The sequence below is a fragment of the Perca fluviatilis genome, chromosome 15 (assembly GCF_010015445.1).
Source record: "Perca fluviatilis chromosome 15, GENO_Pfluv_1.0, whole genome shotgun sequence".
Taxonomy (NCBI): Eukaryota; Metazoa; Chordata; class Actinopteri; order Perciformes; family Percidae; genus Perca; species Perca fluviatilis.
The window spans coordinates 7,974,301-8,001,421 of record NC_053126.1 but is presented as its reverse complement, the minus strand read 5'-3'; the positions used below and the strand labels follow the sequence as shown (position 1 = coordinate 8,001,421).

Genomic DNA, 27,121 nt, shown 5'->3' with positions numbered 1-27,121 from the left:
CCCCGGCCCTGATTGGTGCATCTGAACAGGGAGCGGTGGACTTTTCCAAACACTACAGGCTGTAGGTGGTGTCAGAGGAGCCAGATTTTGTTTTAATCATATTCTTCATGTAGTTCTACTCGAACATAGGGTCAGTTTCAGCAAATATGACAGAACGTTAGTTTTATAAGTCTTACCTACTGCACCTTTAACCAGTAGAGTCAAATAACTGGTTACAAACAGACTCAATACAAAAAAAACAAACAGGTGGTAGCTAAACTCTGCTTTAGAGTTGCTTTTGGGCTGATGCCTTCTGAATTAGGGTATGACAGAAGACAAAAACCTCAAGCAACTTGGTAATTTTAGTTTTCATTTGTAATTGCAGCTCTGCTTTTGGACTGCATTTCAAAGTATTCTTTCCCATGTGGTAAATGGACAAACCTTTATTCTTGCTCACATTCATGAAGTTCAAATTTTGACATAATCAAAATGAATATGAAACAGATACAATTGGAGGAGAACTGAAGAACTGGCAACTGTGGAACACTAGACCCCGGAGGTCATGTGGGATTTTTATATTCCATTATTAATCTTGATTACTAATAGAGCGATGGGTTAGTCACCAAAACTGGCGAGATGCAGCTAATCTGGCCTTAATGTAACATGTCATCATGTTAATTCTTTGACTTTAACACGCTAGGAAGCCCATGTCCAATACTTATGATCAATAACATAAAGAATATGTAATGTAATACAGTATATGTATGATTGATATTACTCTTACGTTGTTACAAAAGAGCTTATTAAAAGTCTCTCCCTGGACAAATTAAAGTTAAAGTTATAGTCAAAACCTGCTCTAAAGTTATTGGTGTGAAACAAAGAGATTTAAATTATCTTTGTAATCAACAAATCTTGCGTAAAGCAACGAGCATTTTGTTTTCTTCAGATCCTGTTCTTCAGAGTGAATTTTCTCCATCAAGACGTCGTTTAAAACTCTTACTTACACTACATTCAACATTTATATAGACTGTCTATTCTGGTTTACTGTGTTATTACTGACCTATATCACTAACCAGACCACTATTTGCACTAACGGTATATTGACTCTTCACTACATTTCAGCATTTATATAGACTGTCTATTCATATATATATAGCATTATAAATGATCAACATCACTAACTAGATCATAATTTGCACTGTTTTAGTTTTTGTTTGGTTTTTATTTTGTTTGACTCTTCACTACATCTCAGCAATGTTATTGACTGTCTATTCATGTATATTGTGTTATTACCATATCACTTTCGCATATCCAGCTTTGTAATTCTTACTTAATCTGCACTTTATGTAGCCTATTGTATTCTGTATTCCTGTATTGTATTGAATGTGAAACTGTATGTTGTCCTGCACGCTTAGGCTTTTCTTGGCTAGGTCGCCGTTGAAAATGAGAACCTGGCCTACCTGGTTAAATAAAGGTTATATAAAAAATAAAACTAGTCTTTTATCCCTTCTGCAATTTGACTTTTCAATGGATAAAATCTATTTTTTGATTATTGTGTGTCTGCTCTCTAGGGTGTAGGCCTATATGTAGGCTTGTGTGCTGTTATGTATGTGTGTGTTGTCTGTTGCTGCCCTTAACTAATTGCGCCTTGGATTAATAAAGTTGTTGAATTGAATTAAGCAGTATAAGTTACTCCTCAACTTTACATGATTGAATGTTCATTGTGCACTATATTGCCAATTGACTCAACCTATATCCTGAAAAAGTTATGTCAGTCTGTCTCTAGAAAGAAAATCGTGATCATTTATGTTTTACATTTTTTTGCAGCAACAAAAAAAAAAGTAAAATGATCATTCATTTATGATTGTGTATTCAGAAGCCTGCAACAAAATAAATATAAGTCATCCTGATGGGGGACATACATGTCCATACCTAATTTCCTGGCAATCCATCCAACAGTTTTTTTTTAGGTATTTCATTCGAAACCACAAATGTCAACCTTTTGGTGTTGCTAAAGGAAATGTCAGAGGATCACCAGATATTTTAGGGTCCATCCTCTGGCGACCACGATTGCTTATACAAACAGCAATCCATCCAGTAGTTGGTTAGTCTGGACCAAAGTGGTGGACCGGCAGACTGTGAGCCAACCCTAGAGCCGTGCCGTAGTCAACATAAGAGTTTACCCTGCCTGTTGTAAATCCTAATACCACTTCACATGTGTCTCCTCTCTGTGATCAACTCTGCACGATCAGTTCTGTCATGAATGGCTGGTCTATTCTAAGGTGCCAGGGTTCATGTGATGAGTATTAGCATACGGCTTGCGGTACAGTGATACGAACATGCTGTCATGTCAGAATCGCTGTGGATCATATCCCTCCACAGCGAGCGGCTTCGCCTGCCACTCCCAGGAATACTTAACATGCAATGTGATCCTCTCCGCATAATGGCTTCACAATAAGCAACAACAGCTTCTCCCATGGTGACACCTTAATGGGAACTACTTGTCATTTTAGATTTTTCTCTCACTAAACCTGACAGAAATTTGGGATATGCCTTTGGGTAACAGATGGCACGTTGTTTAACTACCTAATTCACCTACCAGTACACTGAAAACAGGATGATAGAAATTGTATGTTGTTCAGATTGTTAAACCCCATGAGCCACATTTGTGATATTGGATATTGGGCTAAATGAATAAAATTGCCCTGATCTGACTTGAATAGCTTATAATTGGTGTAGCTAGATGAGTAAAAACCAGAAACCAGCCTCATTAGGTGTCTGACGTACTGTACAAAGGTGAAGTGGCCTAAACACAACTAGCTAAAGAAATGTTCTGTCCAGACTTGATATGTGGCAACTTAATCATCTAAATAATTGCCTGTCACATCGATTTTCTTTAGCGCTGCGGTTCTCACTCCCTCTGGCTCTGTGTCAAAGATGACTGATTTGGTTCTGCTCCAAATCAACGGCAGTCCTGTGATCTTTCATTACAAGCTGCACCTCTACGTCAAACCCTGCTGCCACAGTCACAGCTGCAGACAAGTTCACCAACATATGGAGTGTTCCCATTGCTTTAAAAAAAAAAAAAAACTGGTTATGCCTTAAAGTCATCGGAAAAAGAAATATGAACCCCTGGGTAGCTTGTTATGTCTGAAAAAACTGATACGACAACAGATAGAAAAATACACTCTTTGCCAAAATGCTGCTTCACAAGTGTCATCCGATACTTAACTTAATCTCTGGCGGTTTAAATACAAGAGGGACGACGAAGGAGACAGAGACTGGTGACAAGAACCAGACTGAGCTCATGAAGTGGCGTATGTATGACACGCCAATTGTTATGCTATTATTGGCGTGTTATCAAGACACATACTCGCTTTTTAGCGTGTTTATCAGCGCCGTTTGGCCTCCACTGACTTACATTACCTTGCGATTGCGTGTGAATTGACACCGTAGCGAGCAGTATGAAAGGGCGAAAATCGGCATAGGGTGGTTCTTGGGTAAAACACAGGACTTTCACCCAGGAGAGCGGGGATCGCTTCCTGTGTGTTATGTTTCCTTTCCACGTTTGTTCTTTTCCTAAACCCAACCCATGTGGTGTGTCACGTTTTGTAAACCCAACCCCATTCTTCTTTTCTCTAAACCCAACCGGTTCTTCTTCTCCTAAACCCAACCCTGTTCTTCTTTTCCTAAACCCAACCCCGTTCTTCTTTTCCTAATCCCAACCCGCGTGTGATGTTTCCTAAACCAAACCGTAGCCTCGCGATAACACGTAGCCTCGCGATAACACGCCACGTGGCTTTAGGAAAGTGGCGTGTATGTTTACGCTGTGACGTTGCAGACTGCCGTCCGCTGTATACAGCGTAGACATACATGCGGATAGCTCAAAATGCGTACAGATAACAGAAAGTGGCGTGTATGTTTACGCAAAGTCATGATGTCATGTTGCAAGAACAGATGTGTTTTAAATTAATTAGAGAGGAGATTGAAATTGACATTGCAAAATAAATTGAGCAACGTCACTGCTGTGGTTTTAGGTGAATTCTTGGGAAAAGGTAAGAATAGATCATTTTGCTGGATTCAAAACAGTAATAACTTCCTCAAATGAGTCAGGAATCAATTGGAATTACAAAATATTTTAGGGGGAAATTGGTGAAGGAAATGAATCACTGATGTCAAAATACTTGTGTATATTTGTGTGGGAGATAACAAAATGATTATGTTCTTTTCCCAAAGAAAATGTATTCTATGATCTCAAGCTACATTTTTTAAATTATAATCATTAATGAATTGCCATTATTTGAAATATTCTCTCCAGCTTTTCTTTGTGAGTGTGTACAAACCAGTCACAGTTGCACACAGGAAGGACTTTAAGGGTGAAAACATCCTGTATTTACTCAGTAAACTAGTTTGGTTTGGTAAAAGACCAAAAAAAAAAGTGCGGTAAGAACGTAGGTGTTGAAAGAAAAGGACACAGACAAACAAACAAACAGTGCTCACCCTGGCGAAGTGCTCAGGGTCTCTCAGAAAGACGGTCCTCTCCTTAGCGATGCTGTTGCTATGGTAGAACTCCACCAGCTCATTCAGAGAGGGGAAGAGCTCGTCCCACACGTAGTACTGACAGCAGCGATCCTGCAGCACCTTGAAATGCTGAACATGGTCCCCATAACTGCGAAGTAAACACAGAGAAAGAAGCTTAAAATGATTTCCCCATTAAAGAATCTAAAATACAAACTCCTCACTCGCTGGTGCTGCTTCAGCCTCATAACTTTTAATATCTGTTTGACCAAGGAAAATGAAATATAATTCTGCCACTGCATCGGCCATTTCCTCTCAAAATGAATTTAGTTACATATAAAACAGTTGCCATGTCGTGTGTGCCCAGCTCAGTCTCCTAAAAATAATGTTCCCATACAACTAAACTGCATTCTCAATTATGTTTCCGTCTTGGCCTTTAGTCCTCAGAGCTGCCCCTTTAACTCCACAGCTGTCAGCTGTTGGGGCTGGCATGCTTTTAGTGCAGTCCTGTTCATTTGTCTCCCTTAAAAAAACACTGGAGTCACCACTTATTTCCTATTTTTTTTTTAAATATGAAGTATAATAAGTCCATAGTGAAAACCTTGGTCAAAACAGGCAATGAGACAACACTAAAACAGCTGAAAACAATATAAGACAGCGGACAAATTTACCACATTTATGAAGAGAAACCCACATTCGTGCTAATTCGACTGACTAATAAGCGACTGACTGAATTTGTCATTTGAAGAGCAGACAATGACATTTACATGGGTTACTCTTTCGGTCTAAGGGATTCTGTGCAAAGCAAATGATGTCAAACATAATCCCCATTTAGATGTATTAGTAACATTTCATATCATATTGTGATTAATACAGGTTTGATAGAAGAACATAATAATTTAGCTTAATAAATAAATAAAATGAAGCCCATCGCAAAAAACTAAAATAGCCACAGTGTTGGAGTGCATTCTTTGTTGTTATGATTAAAAGAGTTTGGCCAGTATTCACTGGCAATCATACCTGCTCCCCTATCCTGCTCTGTGGTGGTTGCTAAGTAACTTGCCAGCTTATCTTTAGAAATCTGGACACCTCACCATGATCATACGGTTATATAACAGCATCCAATATGCACCGGAAGTCAATACAACTCCCGCCTGAACTCCCCCACATTTCTAAACACATTCCATACAGTAAGTGTGTGTGTGTGTGTGTGTGTGTGTGTGTGTGTGTGTGTGTGTGTGTGTGTGTGTTGCGTGTGTGTGTGTGTGTGTGGGTGTGTGTGTGTGTGTGTGTGTGTGTGTGTGTGTGTGTGTGTGTGTGTGTGTGTGTGGGCTTGTTTAACTATATTTGTGGGGTCCAAAAACTGGGAGCAGTATACTTGTGGGGTCCCAACAGCTTTGTGGGGCCAAAATGTTGGACCCCACAAGTTCAAAGGGCTGTTTGACGGTTAAAATTAGGTTATGGTTAGGGTAAGGGTTAAGGTTAGGCATTTAGTTGTGATGGTTAAGGTTAGGGATAGGGGCTAAGGAATGCATTATGTCAATGATGGGTCCCCACAAAGATAGTGCCACAAACCTGAGAGTGTGTGTGTGTGTGTGTGTGTGTGTGTGTGTGTGTGTGTGTGTGTGTGTGTGTGTGTGTGTGTGTGTGTGTGTGTGTGTGTGTGTGTGTGTGTGTGTGTGTGTGTGTGTGTGTGTGTGTGTAAGACTTATGTTAATGATGGTTAAAATCTCATTTCCCATGTTTAGAATAAAAGATAATGCAGTAGAGCACGGGTCGGCAACCTTTTTAATGTGAAGTGCCATTTCAAAATGTTCATGTGTAATCAGTGTGACATGTCAGCATTAAGCCTGCCATCATCTATTGAGCTCGCTCAGGCAGTGTTATTTTTTTCCCTTTGCACCGCATTCTGTGAAGAAGGCAACGAATACTAGCCAATCAGAGGCAGAATGGTGCGGTTCTTCGTGGAATGTGGATGGGGAAAAAGTCAATAAAGTTACCATTAATAGCTGTGCTCCTGCCAATGGCTGTGATTTGAACATTTTTGCAAAAACACACTTGCACACTTATTGCTAGTGTGCCATTGGTAGAGCTACCTAGCTGCCTAAGGTTGCGGACCCCTGCAGTAGAGGAAAACAGTGTTACCAATTGTAAAAAAGAAAAGACAAGAAACCTTCAAATAAAGTGGATTCTGGGGCACCTGGATAGCTCACCTGGTAGAGCGTGCGCCCCATGTACACAGGCTCAGTCCTCGCCACAGCAGCTGCAAGTTTAATTCCACCCTGCGGCCCTTTGCAGCATGTCATTCACCCTCTCTCTCCCCTTTCATGTCTAAGCTCTCCTATCAAATAAAGGCCTAAAATGCCCACAAAAAAAGAATCTAAAAAATATATATAGAAGATTCCTCCTATAAAAGACATGCCCTTGCTCTATAATAAACACAATATAGCGCTTGTGGTTTGACCTCACCAAACTCCCCCTCTATCTAGTCTGAATGGCACTGCTTCAAGCTCGGAGAAAGTAAATGAGCATCGGCTTGTTTCAGACAGAATTCCTTTCTCTATTCAGACGCTGAGCTCTATGAACAAGCAAGGCTGGCTCCCTGATGACTGGATGGCATTCAGCTACACCTCCACTCTGCCCTTCTTTCTCTGCCTTCTCCATTTCACCCAATGTGTCCTTGTTTCCCCTCTTCTCACCCTCATCGCCAAAAAAAAACCATGAGGGAAGTGTAAAAAAAAAAGAAAAAAATAGAGGATGCTTTTTAGCATAACAAAAACATTATTTCAAGCCAAATGTAAAGTTGTTTTTTTTAACTTATTTTTTGGATTGGCACTGTAGGCTAACAAGCCTTTGAACATTAACTGATTCTGTGTGAGCAGCAGTGCTATCTGTCTGTCTTTTCCTTTGCCTTTTGGGTCTGCATTCCTCTCTGTGTTGCTCTCACTCTTCTGTATTATCTGACTTCTATCTAACTTTTCCCCCCCTAACGCTGTGACTCTTGTTATCTGCTCCACTCTGTCCCCACTGACTCACACATAAAATTGTGATCTTTAATGAATGATTCTATCAGCCCCATCATTGTCCCCAGTCGTCATGACGCCATCTGCTGCACCCTACTGGTTGGGCTTTGTTACTGCCACCAGCTGTTTGTCTGATTGAGACAAACAGCTGCATTGGTACCTGGGTCAGTGCCCTCACCGGATAGGAAAGTAGCCTACATGACACGGAGAAATGAAAGAGAATTTGGATTCTGTGGACGTAGAGATTAAAGACAGGATGTAGACTGGGCAAGGACTTTCCCTTAAGGGGTTTCACAACAATATAATGAATTAAACACATCAAACATTTGAAGAAAGGAAAAAGGGAATTTTGAGTGGTGCTGTAGCCTGTTCAGCACATCTAGTTTAGATTTCCTGCAGCTGTTAAGTGATAGTAGGCAAACAATGCACGGGCTGGGTATTGCTCAAATTACAATACCAGTACCAAAACCAGTAATCTTAAAGAGATACCGATACCAGTAGTACTTTATTTGATACCTTTTTTATTGCTACTTCATTCAATACCCACCATCTGAATGGAGGATACAGCTCTTCACGTTTAAGGTGCTCTAAGCGATGGCACGCGTTTTTTTAGGCTATAACATTTTTTGTCACATACAGAAAAACATCTCCTCACTATCCCCGAGCTTCCTGTCCCCTGAACACACTGTAAAAAAATCGCGGTCTCTGTAGACAGCCCAGGCTCCACACACGGCAACAAAAACAATCTGTGCCAACCTGCACCACCAAACATAACAAACAGTGTTCCAGCGTTCAGGCCAGTAACCGACAAGATGGATTTTGGGGTGGGGGTTGGGGGGGTTAGTGCGCGGAAGCACGGAAGGGAGGGCGAGGGGACGGGATGAGGAGGAGGGAGGGGCGAGCTAGCCTCCTTTTGTTTGAAAATAATTTGAACGTCAACAAGTAGTAACGTCACCCAACATCGCTTAGAGCACCTACCAACAAATACATTGCGTTCGACTTCACCACACCACAGACTGTGTGGGTTGTAGCTACTGGAGTTGCTGCTTAAACAAACGACTTATGTGGGCTTTTCTTCGGGGGAGGACAGTCTCTTTTGATTTTCTGTCTTTTACAATGTTTCATCTAGTTGGCAGTCTGAAATAATGGTAGCTTGTGCAGAGTTTCAATGTAATTCCTTCATATATTATCTGGCATAAGTAAAAAAAAAATTAGTTAAAAAAAAAAACTTTACAGTTGGCTTGAAATAATGTTTTTGTTATACTAAAAAGCATCCTCTACTTTTTTCTTTTTTTTTACACTTCCCTCATCGTTACTTTGGAGATGAGGGTGAGAAGAGGGGAAACAAGGACACATTGGGTGAAATGGAGAAGGCAGAGAAAGAAGGGCAGGGTGGAGGTGTAGTAGGCCAATAAATCACATGCGAGCAGAACCATACAAATAGTATTTTAATAGCAATAGTCAAACATCGTTTGACTGGAGAAGTTTTATACTGGGTTATTTCGATACCCAGCCCTAAACAATGCCATGTCTAACATGTAGCTTTTGATTGTTTTGGGTCGATTATAAAATATTAAAAAAATCCCTATCGAGTCTATAGCTTAAAATGATCTGTTGTCCTGGCTAATAAAACTGCTCCAAATCAAAAAAAAAACATGATTGGGGTTAGGCCTATTTCCTGGCAGAGATTTCCATTTCATTCAAGGTTTGTTTGATTGACATTAAGACAAGGATAACATGCACGCACGCGCGCACACACACACACACACACACACACACATCACACACAAAATCTAATCTCACTCAAAGCACAATGCAATAAAAATGACATAGAAAGTTACAAGTTGGTTTTCACAAAGTGCAACAAGGAAGGTTGTTTTTTTCTCAGAAAATGGACAGATTTCTGGCAGACTTATGCCAGATAATATATGAAGGAATTACATTGAAACTCTGCACAAGCTACCATTATTTCAGACTGGTAACTAGATGAAACATTGTACAAGACAGAAAATCAAAAGAGACTGTCCTCCCCTGAAGAAAAGCCCATATAAGTCATTTGTTTATATATTATATTTTTGTTTATAGTGGCGTGCCCTAATGCCCAGAGTAAGCAAAGCGGGAAGTACGAAGTATCAGATCCTTGATTATGCGGCACGTTTTCTTAAAAAATGCGATGGAATATGCGGGATATTTATGCAATTTTATGCGATGGAATTGCGGGAACTTGCAAAAATTGTGTTTTGATGAAAAAGAGAAAAAAAGTGATTCCCCCAACACCCTGCTTTTCGATGATGTTCACGTCGCGTAATTACGTCACTTCATAACGTTCCCATGGCAACAGGGGAAAATGGCTGCTCTTGTGTGAAATAAACGCAAAAGTTTTCAACTTTCTGCTAAGATATATGTGACTTTTATACAACAAAAATGCGGGGATTATGAAATCATGCAAGCCCCGCATATTTTGCGAGGAAATTGGCAATTTATGCGGCGAAAGTGCGGCGTATTTGAAAAAATGCAGCCCCCGCATAAATATGCGGACTTTGGCTGATTATGCATTGAATTATCGCATCGCGATCGCATAATCACATTTTTCTGTAGGGACTGATTGATAGTGATTTTTGGGTGCCTATCTCTTAAACAGTTTAAGACGAGGGCTGTCCATCGATTCAAATATTCAATCATGATTAATCGCATGATTGAATATAGTTAACTCGCGATTAATCTTAATGTTCTTAATCTTCTTTTGGTGATCCCCTGGATGCTAGAGCACTTTACGGTTTCTGCTAGCCATCCACAACGTTACTGCTGCATCGCTTCCTGATTTCCCAAACTACAGAGCGGGGCCGAGGCCCAAATCCAAACAACAAGCCTGTAAAGACAAGCTATCTCAGGTTCATGCATCACACTGAACACCTTCACATCATCACCTCCTACATGCTATTATAAGGTAAAACGCACAATGGGAAGTAAATTATAGTATTTTTACTCACTTTGCTCATATTGGGAGTTGTTTACATCATTATGATCACTGAGTAGCGGGCAACAAAAACATTGTGGAGAACACCCACTCTAATTTATATGAACAATTACCAGCAGTGGCTTGCAAAAGTGAGAAAAAAAACACTTTAAAGAGTGAGGATAACGAGGAGAAGCGAAAACAGACGTAATGTTGCAGCTATATCAGTGTTAGGCGATGTCATGTAGACGTTTATATTAATTATTACACAGAGACATCAGAGAACCAGTGTGCATAACACAGACAGCATCTGCCTCAAATTGATCACAAACTCTCTCACACACACACACACACACACACACACACACACACACACACACACACACACACACACACACACCTCTCATCTCCCTGATCCAGTGTAATTAAGGCCCACAGCGAAAGAGATTATTTTCTTTTTCCAACTAAAAGGAAACGGGTGAGAAAGAGATTAAGAGAGAATGAGAAAGATAGAGATAGAACACATAGAGAAAGATATGCTGTAGATGAGGACAAAAGTTATTTATAAAACTTTTACTCTGTCTGCACCAGTACAACTCAAGATGCTTGATGCTCCATCCAATCTAGTTTCACTTCCCTGTTCTCTCTCTGTCTCTCATCCTGCCAACCGCCCTTCTCTAATCTGCTGTTCAGTTTCTAAACCGCTGCAGATGTCTTGAATGCTTAACACTGCACCACTGACACCTCCAGCTGTCAATGTGTGACTGTGTGTGCGCGTGTGTGTGTGTATGTGTGTATGTGTGTGCATATGTGTGTGTGTGTGTGTGTGTCAGTAACTGATGGTCATGTCAATGAGTTATCAGAGTGTGTCAGCCCATGTGCTCGCAGCAAATCGCAGATTATCAGCATTTACGTGTGTGTGTGTGTGTGTGTGTGTGACTTTTTTGTAAAAGTGTGTCAACCAAGCGTGTCAGTGAGTGAGAGGTTCAGCTCCTCCTGCTGCATTGATAAATATTCGCCTTCACCTGTTTAGATAGATGGATGAGGAGTGAGGGAGGAAGTGTGTGTGTGTGTGTGAGGTTGCTGAGATGGAGCGAATGAGGGGAAAAGTGATAAAAGATTCTTGGTGGAGGCAATTTACTCAAAGTGTCTTGACGGTCCAATAAGGAGCCTTTCAGACGAAAATCAAATGGGCCAAAGAGAGGGAGAAAGAGTCTCTTCTCAAGTCAGCTATCATCATAAATACAACAACCACCTATCAAAACAAAGACGTACCAAAGCAGAAACCACTTTTTTTGCTTTTGAAGAGAGAACTCGTATGATCTTCATTCTTATAATGTTAATTAATGCTATGAAGTAATTTGTGTAAGACTGAAAATTAAGGACAAACTGAAATGACTGGGCTCAGACAAAAGCTTCCGTCATTGGTTGAGATACATTTCGGGAGGCGGAGCCCATATTAGCAACTGGCAATAAAGGAATTTCTGTAATACAAATAGATTTGAGTAGTAGTTCTCAGGGATGCTTCAAGGAAAGAAATAATATAATCGGTTTAGTTAAATCTCAACAGAGCCACAGCTTCTCTAGCTAAGTAACATTACAAACTCTTAAGCCAGACTTAAGCTACAGAGGTAAATTACTTTAAAACAGTAAGACTCAAAGCACTTTTGCAGTATAGTTCAACCTTACAAAATGAACATTTACTGTACTTATCTTGCCAAGCTGACTGAAGTATGAAGTTCATAGGCCTACTAGCCAAACCAGCCTATAGCGATATGTTACACAGTTAGTCCCTCCAGAAAAACGCGATTATGCGATCGCATAATTCAATGCATAATCAACCAAAATATGCATATTTATGCAGTGGCTGCATTTTTTCAAATACGGCGCACTTTCACCGCATAAATTGTCGATTTCCACGCAAAATATGCGGGGCTTGCATGATTTCATAATCCCCGCATTTTTGTTGCAAAAACGTCACATATACAGTATCTTAGCAGAAAGTTGAAAAATGTTGCGTTTACTTCACACAAGAGCAGCCATTTTCCCCTGTTGCCATGGGAACGTTATGAAGTGACGTAATTACGCGACGTGAACGTCATCGAAAAGCAGGGTGTTTTCATCAAACTGCAGTTTTTGCAAGTTCCCGCAATTTTTGCAAGTTCCCGCAATTTCAGCGCATAAAATTGCATAAATATCCCGCATATTCCATCGCATTTTTTAAGAAAACGTGCCGCATAATCATGGATTTTTGCCCGCAACAATCACAAAAAAACGGCACATTTTTCTGGAAGGACTGGTTAGCAAATAATGACATTCTAATGTGTTATATTTGTTATCATGCAAACCCTGTGAAAACAGAGTTTACATATTTTTTTAGGTGGCTATATATGGTAAATTCTTATAGGATGAGTTTGACATTTTGTGAATTATGCTTTTTCACTTTCTTGCCAAGAGTTAGTTGAGATGTTTTACCGTTTCCAGTCTTTGTGCTAAGCTAACCTGCTGCCGACTGTAGCTTCGTATAGCGTACAGACATACGATTGGTATCAATCGGTTCATGTAACTCAATACAAAAAAAGCGAATAACTGTATTTCACACTTATATTTTAAACTATAGTCCAATTTTTGCTATATATATGCAAATCACAAATTTTCTTAAAGCTACAGCTGTCTTTCCTTAAATGTCAAACTATTCCTTTAAGTTGGTAGCATGTACCATAGTAAGTAAACTCAAACTAAAGTTTGTTTTATGAAGACCAAACAAAATCATGCATTTATGATTTTACGACATAAGATTGCTTTTCGTTTATGGGGTCTTTACAAAACCTTTTATGTACCACTCCGTCACTAGACCCAGCGAAGAGAAGGACCGAAAAAAAAGGCAAAGGGTAGACTAAGTAAAGAATAATGTGAGAAAAATTTAATAAAGAAATGATTTTTCCAGAGGACTGGGACTTGGCTGGTCTCATTTCAGATACACTGTCAATATGAGAAAACAGAAAAATAAAAAAAAAGTGAAATCATGCACCCCTCCAACTGCCATAAGTTCTTCCTTCTCCTGTCTATTTTATCTGCAGTCGCTGCTTGCTCTATCCCTGTCTCTGTTCATCTCTCTTTATATTCTCCCCTCTTCTCTCTATTTCTTTCTGTATTTATGTCTCTGTCTCTCTCAAGTCCCTCTCAATTGTGTTTTGGTCACTGAACTGTGATATTCTATTGGTGCCACTGAGCTGTGGTGTAAGCTGTGAAAGCCTCACAGGACAATTGAGAAAAAGAAGAGCACTTCTCTTTGGGTTCCAAAACTGATAGCAGAGATAAAAAAAAATAAAAAAAACATAATAAATGTAAATCTTGACAAATACGTCTTTATTGTGGATATTTCCAAACCCTCCAGCACCCTATCTGAGAGTTAGATAAGAAGATCGGTGCCACTCATACATTTGAGTGGTGATAATCTTCCCATCTGACTCTCCACCGGAAATAAGAATATTTCCCAAAATGTCAACTTCAGTGGCTTGGAGGAGCATAAATCAGGAACACAACTTCAAGGTAAAATTTCACCTGAAGGAAATGAAGCAAATTTTTTTTACCAGCACCATATATGTATTCCCAAACAGTGTTGCATAACTTTAGTGACTCACTCACTCTAACTCTGTCATGCAATTATTTCCCACATTTCCTCCACATGCATTAATCTGTCCAACTAAACTAAACTGTACTGTATGACAAGTGATGACATTCGAGGGACGCGGAACCTGCAGTGTGTTACTTAAAGCTCAAAAAAGATTATGGAGCTGCATGTAAAATGAGCCTAAGGGTCAGTTCCCCCTTATGGTTCCTCTTTGGAGTAATGACCCTGATAAGAGACAAACGATGACTAATGACAAGGAAGCTGAATGAGCGGCCAGATTCAGCACTTTGCTGCATGAGCCATCAGCTGGAAGCATTGAAAATGCTACAACAATAGACAAACGGCGATGCAAACAACAGAGCTCCTTTTTGCATTTTTCACAGCAGCAGACACTTCTGGGTGCCTATGGGAGGTGTAGTGTAATCGGTAGCGATGCTGTAATGCTATGTGGAGAGGAATCCACCAACACTGTTTCTTGATTATAAAGGTTTATTTACATCGAAGAAATCAGCATCATGTACAGTACAGGCCAAACGTTTGGACTCACCTTCTGTGTTTCTTTATTTTCATGACTATTTACATTGTAGATTCTCACTGAAGGCATCAAAACTATGAATGAACACATATGGAATTATGTACTTAACAAAAAAGTGTGAAATAACTGAAAACATGTCTTATATTTTAGATTCTTCAAAGTAGCCACCCTTTGCTTTTTTTTGATAGCACTGCAAACCCTTGGTGTTCTCTCAATGAGCTTCATGAGGTAGTCACCTGAAATGGTTTTCACTTCACAGGTGTGCTTTGTCAGGGTTAATTAGTGGAATTTTTTCCCTTATTAATAAAAAAGCAAAGGGTGGCTACTTTGAAGAATCTAAAATATAAGACATGTTTTCAGTTATTTCAAACTTTTTTGTTAAGTACATAATTCCATATGTGTTCATTCATAGTTTTGATGCCTTCAGTGAGAATCTACAATGTAAATAGTCATGAAAATAAAAAGGAAACGCATTTGAATGAGAAGGTGTGTCCAAACTTTTGGCCTGTACTGTACAAGCTCTGCAGAGCTCGGAGAGGACCTGTTTTCCCAATTCTCCAGTGGTCCTCTGACTTTCTTTGTTTGAACATGGTATATATGTACTATGCTGTGTGTAACATAGATAGGGGAGGAAACAATACTTTGACCAATGGCTACAAGCCAACTGGCCTTATTTTGGAGGGCCCACTGATAAGCATGCCAGATGTTTCCAGAGAGGTGTCTTCTGAAAGTAAAGTTCATACGAGGTCTCCTGTCGAATCTTAGATACCAGTCCTAAATGTTCAGATAAAGCTCAAATACATGTTATATAGAATGATCAGATAAAATAGGATGAAAATACACCTCAGAGGATTTTTACTGTGGTTGGAAATGTTGACTTCAAGTTGACCTGCAAACTGCCGACGTTTCAAATGTGTTTGCTTTAGGACGTGGCCAGGGAGGTAGTGGTATTATAGTCATCACGCAATGGAGCAGTGGTAGGAAGGGACATGTTAGGGAAAGGCACCTCCATTGAATTCCCTGAAAAATAATAAGTGAATGCAAAGAGCTTAAGCTATCACGCACTCACACAATGATTTGGTTCAGACAAACCAGATTAGAATGTGAAAGCAGATACAAAACAAAGGCCATAGAAAAAACTATTTTGTGTGTGTGTGTGTGTGTGTGTGTGTGTGTGTGTGTGTGTGTGTGTGTGTGTGTGTGTGTGTGTGTGTGTGTGCGTGTGCGTGTGCATGCGTGCGTGGGCTGACCGCCATACCATTCACATAGCCATGTATCAAAAGCACATAGAGAACTGAGCTGTGGTGAAACAACCTTAAGCTCTATCACGATACAGAACATCCAGCAATCAACAAGAAATTGACGTCTGCTCATGCAATTTGACTACTGTTTCAAGGAGAAAAGCCTAAGCCCAAGCCCTCGATAAAGACAATGATTGATCGCACAACTAAAATCATTAAAAAGTGCAGATATTGTGTTGTGATTATTATAATTCTCAAGTGTATCTGCTTTCCCTCCACGTGAACCGTCTGCTTTTGCTTCAGTTACTGATTTCCTAGAGTGTCTTTTGATGACTCAAAGAGACAGTGCACAGTTGTAACTGCTGTTACATTCAGTTGTGAATTTGTATGTGTAGGTGGAAGAAGGACTGATATTGATAGTGATTGTGGCAGAGTGCGAACAAGGAAATGAGATTTTCCATTTGAGTAAAAAGTGAAAGTTGTGTCCCTTTCTGAGCGAGAGTTTGAAAAACACCCCCACCAACAAAAAAAAACAGGAATACAAAATACTGCCTTTTAACTACGCTGATGCACATCGGCTCTTTTTCTGTGGACAATTCTTTTTCTTTTTCAAACTACATCTGTATTAGAGCATTGTGGAAGACTCAAAACAGACAAAAGTCCTTTGGGTGAATCTGCTGCTGAGTCAAAGTGAACTGAAAGCCCAGCTAACCGAATGGATTCCTCATCTGTCTGTCTAAACGTCTAGGTTGGCATCACTTTGCTCCACTTTCCAAAAATAAACTACTAAATAACCCATTGGGACAGTTTCACCAGCATAGTCTGAAGCTAGTCCCTAGCCACATATTCGTTCATACCCTCCTTTCAAAAGCTATTCTGAACAGAAACTGTACTTAAACAATTGAGTAAATAGTAAAATATTGATCACCTCTAAGGTCCCCAGTCAGAATGATTAGTTAATGACTATTAGTCCTCGTTATTTTTTTCTGAAGGTTTTAGAAACTCGAGGGGAGTTTGCATTCTACATTGGTCAATATTAGCTCAGTATATTCTTGTACACTCAATATAGTATTTAGGCCTACAAATAATTACATATATAATTAAAAGATCCATTTAATCCAATCGCTGTCCAATAAAAAAACATGTATCTTCAAATTTGGTGATTAAGTGAAGGATTAAGTGTTCCTTAATAATTTGAGAAAATGATCCTATTCTTTGGCTAAATAAACCTGTTAAAAACCTCATTATCTGGAAATTGCATCATCACCCTGACCTCCCCCAGTCCCCAGTGTGCATTCCTCATAAGTGGACTGGATTGGATTGATAAACAACGCCGCTATGTTCAATAACCCATTAACCGCTTTCTGATGGTTCATTACATTTTATTTAATTTATTTTATTTGCTGGAAATAAAGCCTAAAAAAAATGCAACAGCAGAACAAACGAACACAAACGAGATAATGGAGGGGTGGGACTGTTTATGACAAAACATTTTGTTGCAATATAATTAGTTATGACCACAACGACATGTCATAGAGACACCCGATCCTAACATCCCTACACATAGACCTTTAGCACCATAAAATACCTCCATGATGGACTGAGTTTGAGATTCAAAGGTGCAATCATGTCTGTGCGATTGAACCATGGCGCCTCTCCTTGACTTTAAAACGACAATTAAAACTTTTCATCGCAACCCAAATTATCCAAGTAATACTAAATGGAGGCGAAACTGACCCTGAAATGTTCATTATGAACGCGCCACAAACCTTACCTTACACCACATTCACAGTGTCGCATGATTTCTAACTTAAGAGGTCAAAGCCCGATCGAGCTGAGGCGGACGTCAGAACGTCTTCTCTGATGGGGGGGAGCTGTCAGCACACACGCACACACGCGTGCATGCACACACGCACACACACAAACACCTGACCCAATTTTCAAGCTGCTACACCATCCAGCAACAACAGCCAGGGAGGCATCAACAAACAGCCAAAAAAACAGTAGCATCAAATGCCTCCCTGTCCTTTCTTGGCAGACCTGCTTTACACACAGCACCTCCCTTCCCTTCCTTCCTTCTAATTTTCCCTTTCGATTCCCTTAATGCTTCCCTTTCCTGCCTCAATACGTCCAAAGGCCGGTCCTTAATCCACCCAGAAGATATCACCGCAACAACAACAACCCACAAATTCAGGTTGAGCCAGGTCTTCCTACAGCCCCGGCAGCCCAGAGAAGGGCCAACCCGTACTTCAAGGTCTGGCTTTCAGTGCCAAACTTTTGACTGCAGACCCCCTCCCACGCCTCCCCCTCCTGACTCTCCACCTCCGATATCCACACAGCCCCCAGGAGCACAACATCGAGCCTCAGCTGCATCCCTGACCGCCATCCCTCCCGACAAGACAACCGATCGGCCCCATCGGCAGCTCCAGATGCTGCGGTATGCCAGACAGGATTAGCTCACACAGGGCCAGAGGGGTTGCAGATCCTCTTACCCTCCTCCCCAAACCTTATCCTCTAACACTCCTCCTCTGCACACACTCAACATTTTATTAACGAGCAAACAAGGGACAACAGTGCTGCATGTGCAGGGATGTGTGCATACAGTATGTTTGCACATATCTGCTAATTAAATTAGATTGCATTATAAGGGATGGAATTAAGCTTGAATGATCCCTGTGGAGAAGGGCTGTTGCAGTAATAACAGGATGCATGGAGAATAGTAATACTATGTAATAAAAAAGAATACATATGTCAATTTGGTGTATAGAAAGCAATCTAAGACAACAGCAATGTATGAATGTGCAAAATATGGACCCTTGCTGATCCTTTATCTCCTACCTGACAGACATGGAGAACTCTCCAGGGGCGCTCTCACTCTCTCGGACCAGAAAAGCCCCGCACTCCCTGTGTCTGAGTCGACTTTCTGCCACACCGCGAGATATACGACCGGCAAACCAGCTGGAAGCAAGAAAGAAAACAGGAAGCAAGTCAGTAAGAAAGAAAAAAAGAAAGAAAGGATGAACCAAGTTGATTTGACTGTTTTGTGCATGTTGAACTGTGTTGTTCTTGGGGTCTGTGCAGCTGCAACCCAATTTTGCACACGTCAAATAATTCATTCGTGTATTTGACAACTTTTTGTGTTTGTATTTTCAGTGGAAATGATGAGACTAAAGAAGCAGACAACAGTACAGATCAGCACTGACAGACAAATAAAAGAGAATTTGAGGAGGAAAGAAAGTAAAATTAGCACATTTGTGAAGTTATTTTTAAACATGCTGCTAAATATGCATGCAAAACAAATCCCCAAATGACAGAATTCAGTTGTCAGCTGTAATAGTAATAGTGCCATTTTTCATTTTTTTCTTATTTTTTTTTTGCTCATTAGTCTTGCTTGTAGTAGAGCAGTTTGTTTGGATGCAAGGTTAGCATAAATGACGTTCTGCTTTCATGAGCTTGTGCTCTGCAGTCAGATTGATGGCTCAAATGAGGGAAGAGCTCATCCAATATGGAGGCCCCATTATATGACTCTCTTGGTTGAGGTCGTAGCGGTCAGAATTCTGGCTCGGTGAAGAAAATGTAGAGGAGGAGAAAAAAAAAACTCGCAGACAGCACATCTCCTTACGCTGTGCACAAACTTAACTAGACAGCTCCGACTGGACCGTGCGGCAGTGTTCATTAACGAGTCAGAGCCGCTGCAGTGGCTTCGTTGCCAGTTTAGTGTTTGTCACTGCAAAAAGTAGAACCCAGCTGGTGTATGACCATCTGATGGAGATACAGGGTGTACCAGCAGCTTCACTGTAAACACACACACACACACACACACACACACACACACACACATGCATGGCTGTATCATGTGGGATTACATAAGTGAGTGTGTCCCTTTGGGTAGGTTGCCTTATGCCGGGGTGCAGATGTCCAAAGGAGAGCAGAAAACGCCCCGAGCGGTACACACTCACTGATGAGCTGTTTAGATAGACCAGTGCTGGATGTGTGAAATGGATTCATCTGCTTTACAGATGAGTTGAAGAAGTGTGTGAGTGTGTGCGTGCCTGCATGTGTGTGTGTGTGTGTGTGTGTGTGTGTGTGTGTGCGTGCGCACTTACGCGTGTGGCCGCAGGTTGATGTAGTTTTTCGGCACAAAGCCTTTTCTGTTGTGGAGCTCAGCTGTGTACCAGTTAGGATCATCCTCCATGTTGGTAATCTAGGAGCAAACAAACATACACACACACACACACACACACACACACACACACACACATGCGCACAGATGAAATATTGCCCATAATGATGTTGCCTATTACTATCGGGTGAAAGGTCACCATCATTTCTCTCTCTCGCTCGCTGTATATCAATCTCCTCGCCCGGCCTCTCTTCTTCTATTATCCGGTACAGTGGCTTTCAACCATCGCTGTGTGAAGCGAGGCCGTCGTCGACTCCCAACTGCCACGTAGAGCCCTTCATGACTACACACACGTGAGAGGCAGCAAACACGTCTGATTTGCACTAACCCGTGTCCCTCCACATACTGTAACACAGCAGACGTGTGTGACCTATTACCTGAGCGTACTTTTCAATCAAACTGGGACTGGTAATGTTGTAAACAAATTTTTCTGACAGGCAGTTTTTAAACAAGCTTAGAAACACCGGGGTGACAAATACAGTGAGGGACACACTGTCACCTGATGTGCTCCAGCTCTGCTGCTTTAATGTTTACCCGTTTTATCCTGTCTCATTTCCTTGGCCTTATCGCTGTTTTTTTTCCTGTTCTGTTGTCATTTTTATATTCAGTATTCTAATCCAGCTGTGCCATTCCTTGTCATTTTAATATTTTAAGCTGTTGTTTTGTTTGCTCCGCTTGGTTTGCAGTGATTCATAAACCTCTTATTTTCTTTATCTCAACTACAGAGCTAAGGTTTATCACAGCGCTGCTATGTGTTATCAGTCAAACCCAAATAAACTATAGACATTCAAACTGATAGCAAGCAGAGCGTGACATGGAGTTCAAACATGTACAAACGTATCCTGCTTTTAATGCGACTGTGTGATGGGGAAACTCAATTAGCAACGCTGCCCATCTGCCAAAAAACTTGTCCTGTCCCCTCGTTGCCTTTAGGAACTTCATTTCATGCACCACCTACTATGATGGGCGCTCTGTGCAATTGTACGAGCATTTTAAAATGTGTTGCATGCTGTGGAATGATTAACCACTCATAGCATCAATCATTGTTCGATCACAGAACTGAATGATTGCCCTTTCACTCAGCTGGTGGTTTCGATGTCGGGCAGAAAAACATTTCATTTAAATAAGAAGTTTGCAGCCCCCTTGCTTTATTTTTACTGCAATGCAACTTTTTGGGATTGTGTCAAGACTATCATATTCACATGCCCAAATTTAGGCCTCAGTTAATTCATCACCCTGACTCACTTTGACCCACAGACTAGGGCTGGGTATCTGTACTTATGGTGCGTTCTTTTTGTCCACCGAAGTCGATCTAGGAGTCGTTTTTCAGAGTTACGAACCAGAAGTTGCAAAAAGAACGCCCCCGAGGTAGTATATACGACTCGTCTAGTCGTCTGAACTCAGAGGACCACGAGTTCGTTTCTCATTTTTCACACACTCGAGCTACTAGTCGCGATTACAATCAATCAAATCAATCAAAATTTATTTGTATAGCGCTTTAAAACAACCAACAGGTATCCAAAGTGCTTCACATCTTGAGCTAAGAATAGACAACATATGTTGCAATTAGAAGAATGAAATGTAGAAAACAGTAAAATCATAAAAAGGTTACATAGAAACAGAAAGAGGAAATTGTCACACCACTACTGCGTATTAAAAGCCATTCTAAACAGGTAGGTTTTGAGTTTAGACCTAAAAAGAGCAACATCTGTAATTGTGCGAATATCAGGGGTAACTTGTTCCAGAGTCTCGGGGCAGCAACCGCAAAAGCCTGATCACCCCATTGTTTGTACCTTGACCTTGGGACTTCTAAAACCAGTTGGTTAGAAGACCGCAAAGACCGGCTGTGCTCACGCAGGGTTAAAATCTCGGATAGGTACTCCGGGGCTAGGCCATTAAGGGCCTTAAAAACAAAAAATAAAATCTTAAAATCTATTCTAAAACGCACAGGGAGCCAATGTAGGGTGAAAAGAACGGGAGTGATGTGTGCACGTCTAGATGTATTAGACAAGACAAAAAGAACGCACCATTAATCGACCGAAATAACCCAGAAGCGGGTAGGTTTGAAACTTTTGCAATCCAAAAATTGGCCGCGTTCGGTCCTTTTTGTACCCAGCAGCTAGTGGTGGAGTGGTGGTAATTTTTTAACAAAAATTTGAGTTGAAATCATCTCCTTTCTTTATCCTTTTTGATTTTGCTTCTTAATTACACTTTGCCGGAGCCCGGGTTCGAATCCAACCTGCGGCCCTTTGCTGTGCGTCATCCCCCATCTCTCTCCCTTCTCTCTTCTTCATTTGTATGTTGGATATGTATATTTAGGATGTTCATCCATGACAACTCCCACTGATTCAACTGTGACTGACTCAGCTCCTTCCAGACCATGCCAATGGATTTAACAATTACATAACAAACCCTTAAAATAACAATCATACTGAATCAAGGAAAAATACAACATTTCCGACATGAACATCTGCACTAGGCTGTAAATCTCAGAACTTTTAATGAGGCTGAAACCAGTCAGGTGATTCCCTGCACCTGGAGGTCTCAGCCAGCCACTCAGAAACACAGGCTGTTTCTGAGCTTGGGTCTTAAAAAGTAGCACTTTTCTTTAGCGTATTACATGGCTACTCCCTATGATTTTAGTTGCTGCCAATGACAGAGGAGTCTGTCACACAGTCCAAATCCAACTAAACTGAATGTGTTGGGGTTTGGAGAACAAAAGAAACTTTGTGTCCCTTGGGTTACACTTGGCCGCACTGTCTTCCAGGTTTAAACAGAATGTCACAGCAGCTACTTTCTTATTTAACTATGAAGCTATTTTTATTATTTCATTACGGGCACCACACTCCAGTCAGTCTGTTTGAACCATGGCCACTGCACAACAGGAATTTTATTATAACAATGCACTCCAATAGTATGAAAGACAAAAACTCTAGTAAGTAGTGACAGGATTGTTTGAAATGATGGACATTTCGCATGACGCTATATGAGTTGTTGTGATATTGTAAAGCCCTGGCGATCTGGTGCTGTGAGCAGGAATAAAGAATTGTGAGGAATTATTTAAAAGGACAGTTTGACCCAAGTCTGAACCAGAGCTGTTTGGCTGAGACTAGACAGCAGTTTATCCCAGTGGGGAGAAAGAAAACATGGCACATACTGTAAGCTGAACAGTGTTTTAAAGCAGCTACAAGGAATTTTTACAGTAACCGCTTATGAAACTCAGTTGAATACTGATGCCTCTCTATGACCTAACGAGACCATTAGCGAGAAGATTGGCTATTTTTATATACTTACATTAACTATACCTATTCTTTAATGCCTGTTCTGGAGAGCTTTTGTTTACATTTTCCAAGGCAAAGTTAGCAAGTTAAAAGAAGGCAGGGGGAGATTTTTCTATAGAGATTTTTATTTTTTTCCCCGTCATATGTGGTTGTGGCTGATACTGGGGCAGAATTAGCAAAGAGAAAAATGTATCAATTGTCTGAAGAACAAAAAAGCTAAAAGGAAAGTGACAATAACATCAGTCAACCTCAATCAGTCGGTCAGATTTGAAAGGATTTAAACGGTCCTAAATTGGCCCTGTTCCTCCAGACAGGTATGTGATATGCCTATTTTATTTATGAAATATATTGCAAGACTTGGTTTTACATCAATATTAGAATACACGTTGGTGGCTTCACTTTGTTTCAGCATCGTCATATTACAGTTATTTATCTTGCATAGTCACAAATAGATGCTTTACTTCATCCCCATGCATCCTGCAAACAGCTGTTTAACAAAAAAAAAATAGTAGGCCTATAAATTGTGTCTTTCTTTCACTTTCTTCCAAAAAAATCCGAAAGAAGCTGCTTTATTCTTTGTGGTGTCTAATATTGGAACAAAGTGTGTCTGGGATGAATAATTATACCAGCCTGCTGCATACAATCAAAGGTAAATTCCACTCTCGGACATTATCCTGTTTGACATATTCAAATACATGTCATGGGTTTTTCTTTTCTTTTTTTTTTTTGATGAGGTTTTTCCCTCCACCTGCCTCATCTATCATTTCAATACCTTTCACAAACTAGTGATGTATGGTATGTGCAAGTGACCATAGCAATATGATAATGAGCATAAGGGTTTTCCCAGAGAGAAGAAGAGCTGCCCCAGAAACTTGTCCTGCAGCAGCATTGCACTCTGCTCTGCTGAGGCTAAGTCCTGTTTCTTCTGCCATGAATTTGACCGTGTACATTATGACCAGCTGGTGCCATAGTGTAAGTCTGGAGAGAAGCTCTTGCACTTTAATCCTGAGGTTTACTGCTGATGTCTCAGAGGGACGATTTTCTCCTACAGTAATTTCCAGCTGTGCAGGAACTATCTCAGCAATGCATATGGCCTGTTATCCATCAGAAAAAAATACAACAGCTGTAGCTTTAATAAAATGTTTGTTTTGCATCCAAAGTAAAAACAATTGACTTGTTTAAAGGAATATTCTGTCATTTTGGAAAACGCACTTGTTTTGATTTTGTATTTTCTCGCAAAGAGTTATGTGAGAGCATAAATGTGATGCAACAGCCAGTAGTCGGTTAGCGTAGCGTAGCATAACCAAACACCTGCAAACATCAGACCAGTAACTCCAGGAAGTTACTCTCCCCGGTCAAGAAAACAGCCCCGCACATAACATACCACACCAGGTCTTTTTTTTTTTTTACTGTGCCCGTGCAAATCAAACGAATGACATATCTTCCGATCAGCAAAAGAAGAGAATAATTGTATTTCCCAAAATGTCAAACTATTCCTTTAAACTACAGGATGCAACAAACATTGTTTTAAAACGGTGAGAGTATAAATATTCCTGGAAAGGTTGTGTTTTTTTAGCTTCCAATCCCTTTCTCAATTGAAAAATGTTTGTAACATTCGACACGTGTTCAGGTTGTCTGTTGGCTGGTTTCTCATACTGCTCTTTCTTTAGTCAGCAACAGCAGCACCTGGATACGGAGTCAAGAGCTGTGGACGCTAAAGTTATAATTGTTGTAATTATCTCAGAGGAGCCAGAGAGAGAGAGAGAGAGAGAGAGAGAGAGAGAGAGAGAGAGGTGGCTAATCTGTTGGTCCACTACTCTGTTCTGATCTATAAGTACATGGTAGATAGATAGATAGATAGATAGATAGATAGATAGATAGATAGATAGATAGATAGATAGATAGATAGATAGATAGATAGATAGATAGATAAAGAGTGAAAAAAGAAATTTCCTTTACCTTGAGCAAGTCTCCCTTGTTGAAACTGAGTTCATCACCCTCTGTGGCGCGAAACGTATACAGTGCCATTGCTTCCATGCCGAAATCCAACACTTTCACTCACTACACACACACTCTCTGGGACCCCCACTAATGCCCCTGGCACAGGGGGGGTGGGGGGGTGAGATAGAGGGAGAAATGTAAAAAAAAATAAAAAAAATAACAGATAAAGGTAGAAGATGCAATGAAATAACAGACAGGAAGAGGAGAGAGAGAGAGAGAGAGAGAGAGAGAGAAGAAGAGGAGCAAGAGAGGAGAGGTCTCGTCTGTCCGCGGAGCCGAGAGAGTCAGAGCAGAGGATGAGAGTGAGCTCGGCGAGGGGAAAAATACGACTGGCTGCTGCTCAGCAACACACCACCATGAGTAATGTTCAGAGAGAGAGAGAGAGAGAGAGAGAGAGAGAGAGAGAGACAGCATGTACTAGGGGCAAGCGAGTGGGAGGCATTTCCTGTGTATATATTTGTCTCACACAGTTGCTGTGGCTTCTGTGGATTCTGTGTGTGCGTTTCTTCAATCAATTTCCTGTATGCGTGTGTGGTTTGTCATTACACTTTTAAAGACTGACACTTACATTAAAGATCAGGACAAGGTAAGAAGTAAAGGAATAATCCATCCAAAAAAATGGAAACATTTGAAATAGTCATTGGCACCCATGAAAGAACAATGAAGTTCATATTGCACGCAGCAAGATCACAGATTTCAATTTCAGTTTAGTTATCGGGCCAGCAGCCATAACAAAGGCTTTATTTCCCCTTTTTTTATCTGCCATCTCCTCTTTCCCTTCCCCATGTACATGTTACATTACGATTTTGTAGGGTTGCATTCAAGATTTGCAAATCATCCAGTGTTGCATATGGAAAAGTGAAAGAAAAGCAGTGTCTACCAACAACAGACTTTTATTTTAACACACATTGAACATGGCAAGCTGGGTAACATTTCATTAAAAAAAATATTTTATATGACTTTATGTGACAAATAAATTGATTGATTTGGCAGCTGAATGAACATTTGCAAGTTCGAGAAAAAGAATAAAGGATGTATATAGGATATAGCCAGCTTTGAGTTTTTACATTACATTGTCTGTTTTCCCACTTAGGGATGTGAGCCTGACAGCAGCAGCAAGTAGCTAACAGTGGACAGATAATCTATCCCAACCACAGACCTGTTGTTGTTGCAATATGTGCCCTGGAGTAAAGTTGGAAATAGTGGACAGTAGCCTAATAAAAAAAAAAAAGTTTGCCAGCGAAGAATGCAACTCCATTTTCCTCACTTTCAATTCAGTTCAATTCAATGTTATTTATAGTATCAAATCATAACAAGAATTATCTCAAGACACTTTACAGATAGAGTAGGTCTAGACCACACTCTATAATTTACAAAGACCCAACAAGTCCATAGGTTTGAGAGACAGCCGTGGTGAACTGAGCCACTGGTTTGAAGGACAAATGCTGATCAGAATATCAAGAAAACATGTCGATCTATCAAAGTCTCCAACAACAGTTAGGTCACTTATGCTGGGTTTCCACTGTGTGATACAGCTCTGCTCGACTCACTTTTTTGGAACCAGTACTTTTCTTTTTTCTTTTTCCACTGCGGATAGTAACCCCGTCAGGTGGGATTCTCAGCTGATCGCCATAACACTGCATGAAACTGCCCTGACATCATCTTCAATGCGACTCTTGCTAGATTCTTTCATCGGCAACCAAATAAAGGAACATCTGCACTTTGTCAAATGTACAGTGTGGTGTATGGCGTAGTGTATAGTGTAGTGTA

The 27,121-nt window shown here is 40.5% G+C and overlaps 1 protein-coding gene across 1 annotated transcript in view; it reads right to left on the bottom strand.

Annotated features, from left to right (window-relative positions):
* grapa (GRB2 related adaptor protein a) overlaps positions 1-25,708 on the bottom strand; it is a 36,905-nt gene extending 11,197 nt beyond the window's left edge. The window contains exons 1-4 of the mRNA XM_039825370.1: positions 25,310-25,708; positions 19,993-20,090; positions 18,725-18,844; positions 4,480-4,648 (exon numbers count right to left, since the gene is read on the bottom strand). Coding sequence (XP_039681304.1) covers positions 4,480-4,648; positions 18,725-18,844; positions 19,993-20,090; positions 25,310-25,387 — 465 coding nt within the window. The 5' untranslated portion in view covers positions 25,388-25,708. The remainder of the gene's footprint in view (positions 1-4,479; positions 4,649-18,724; positions 18,845-19,992; positions 20,091-25,309) is intronic.
* Between the last annotated feature and the right edge of the window lie 1,413 nt (positions 25,709-27,121).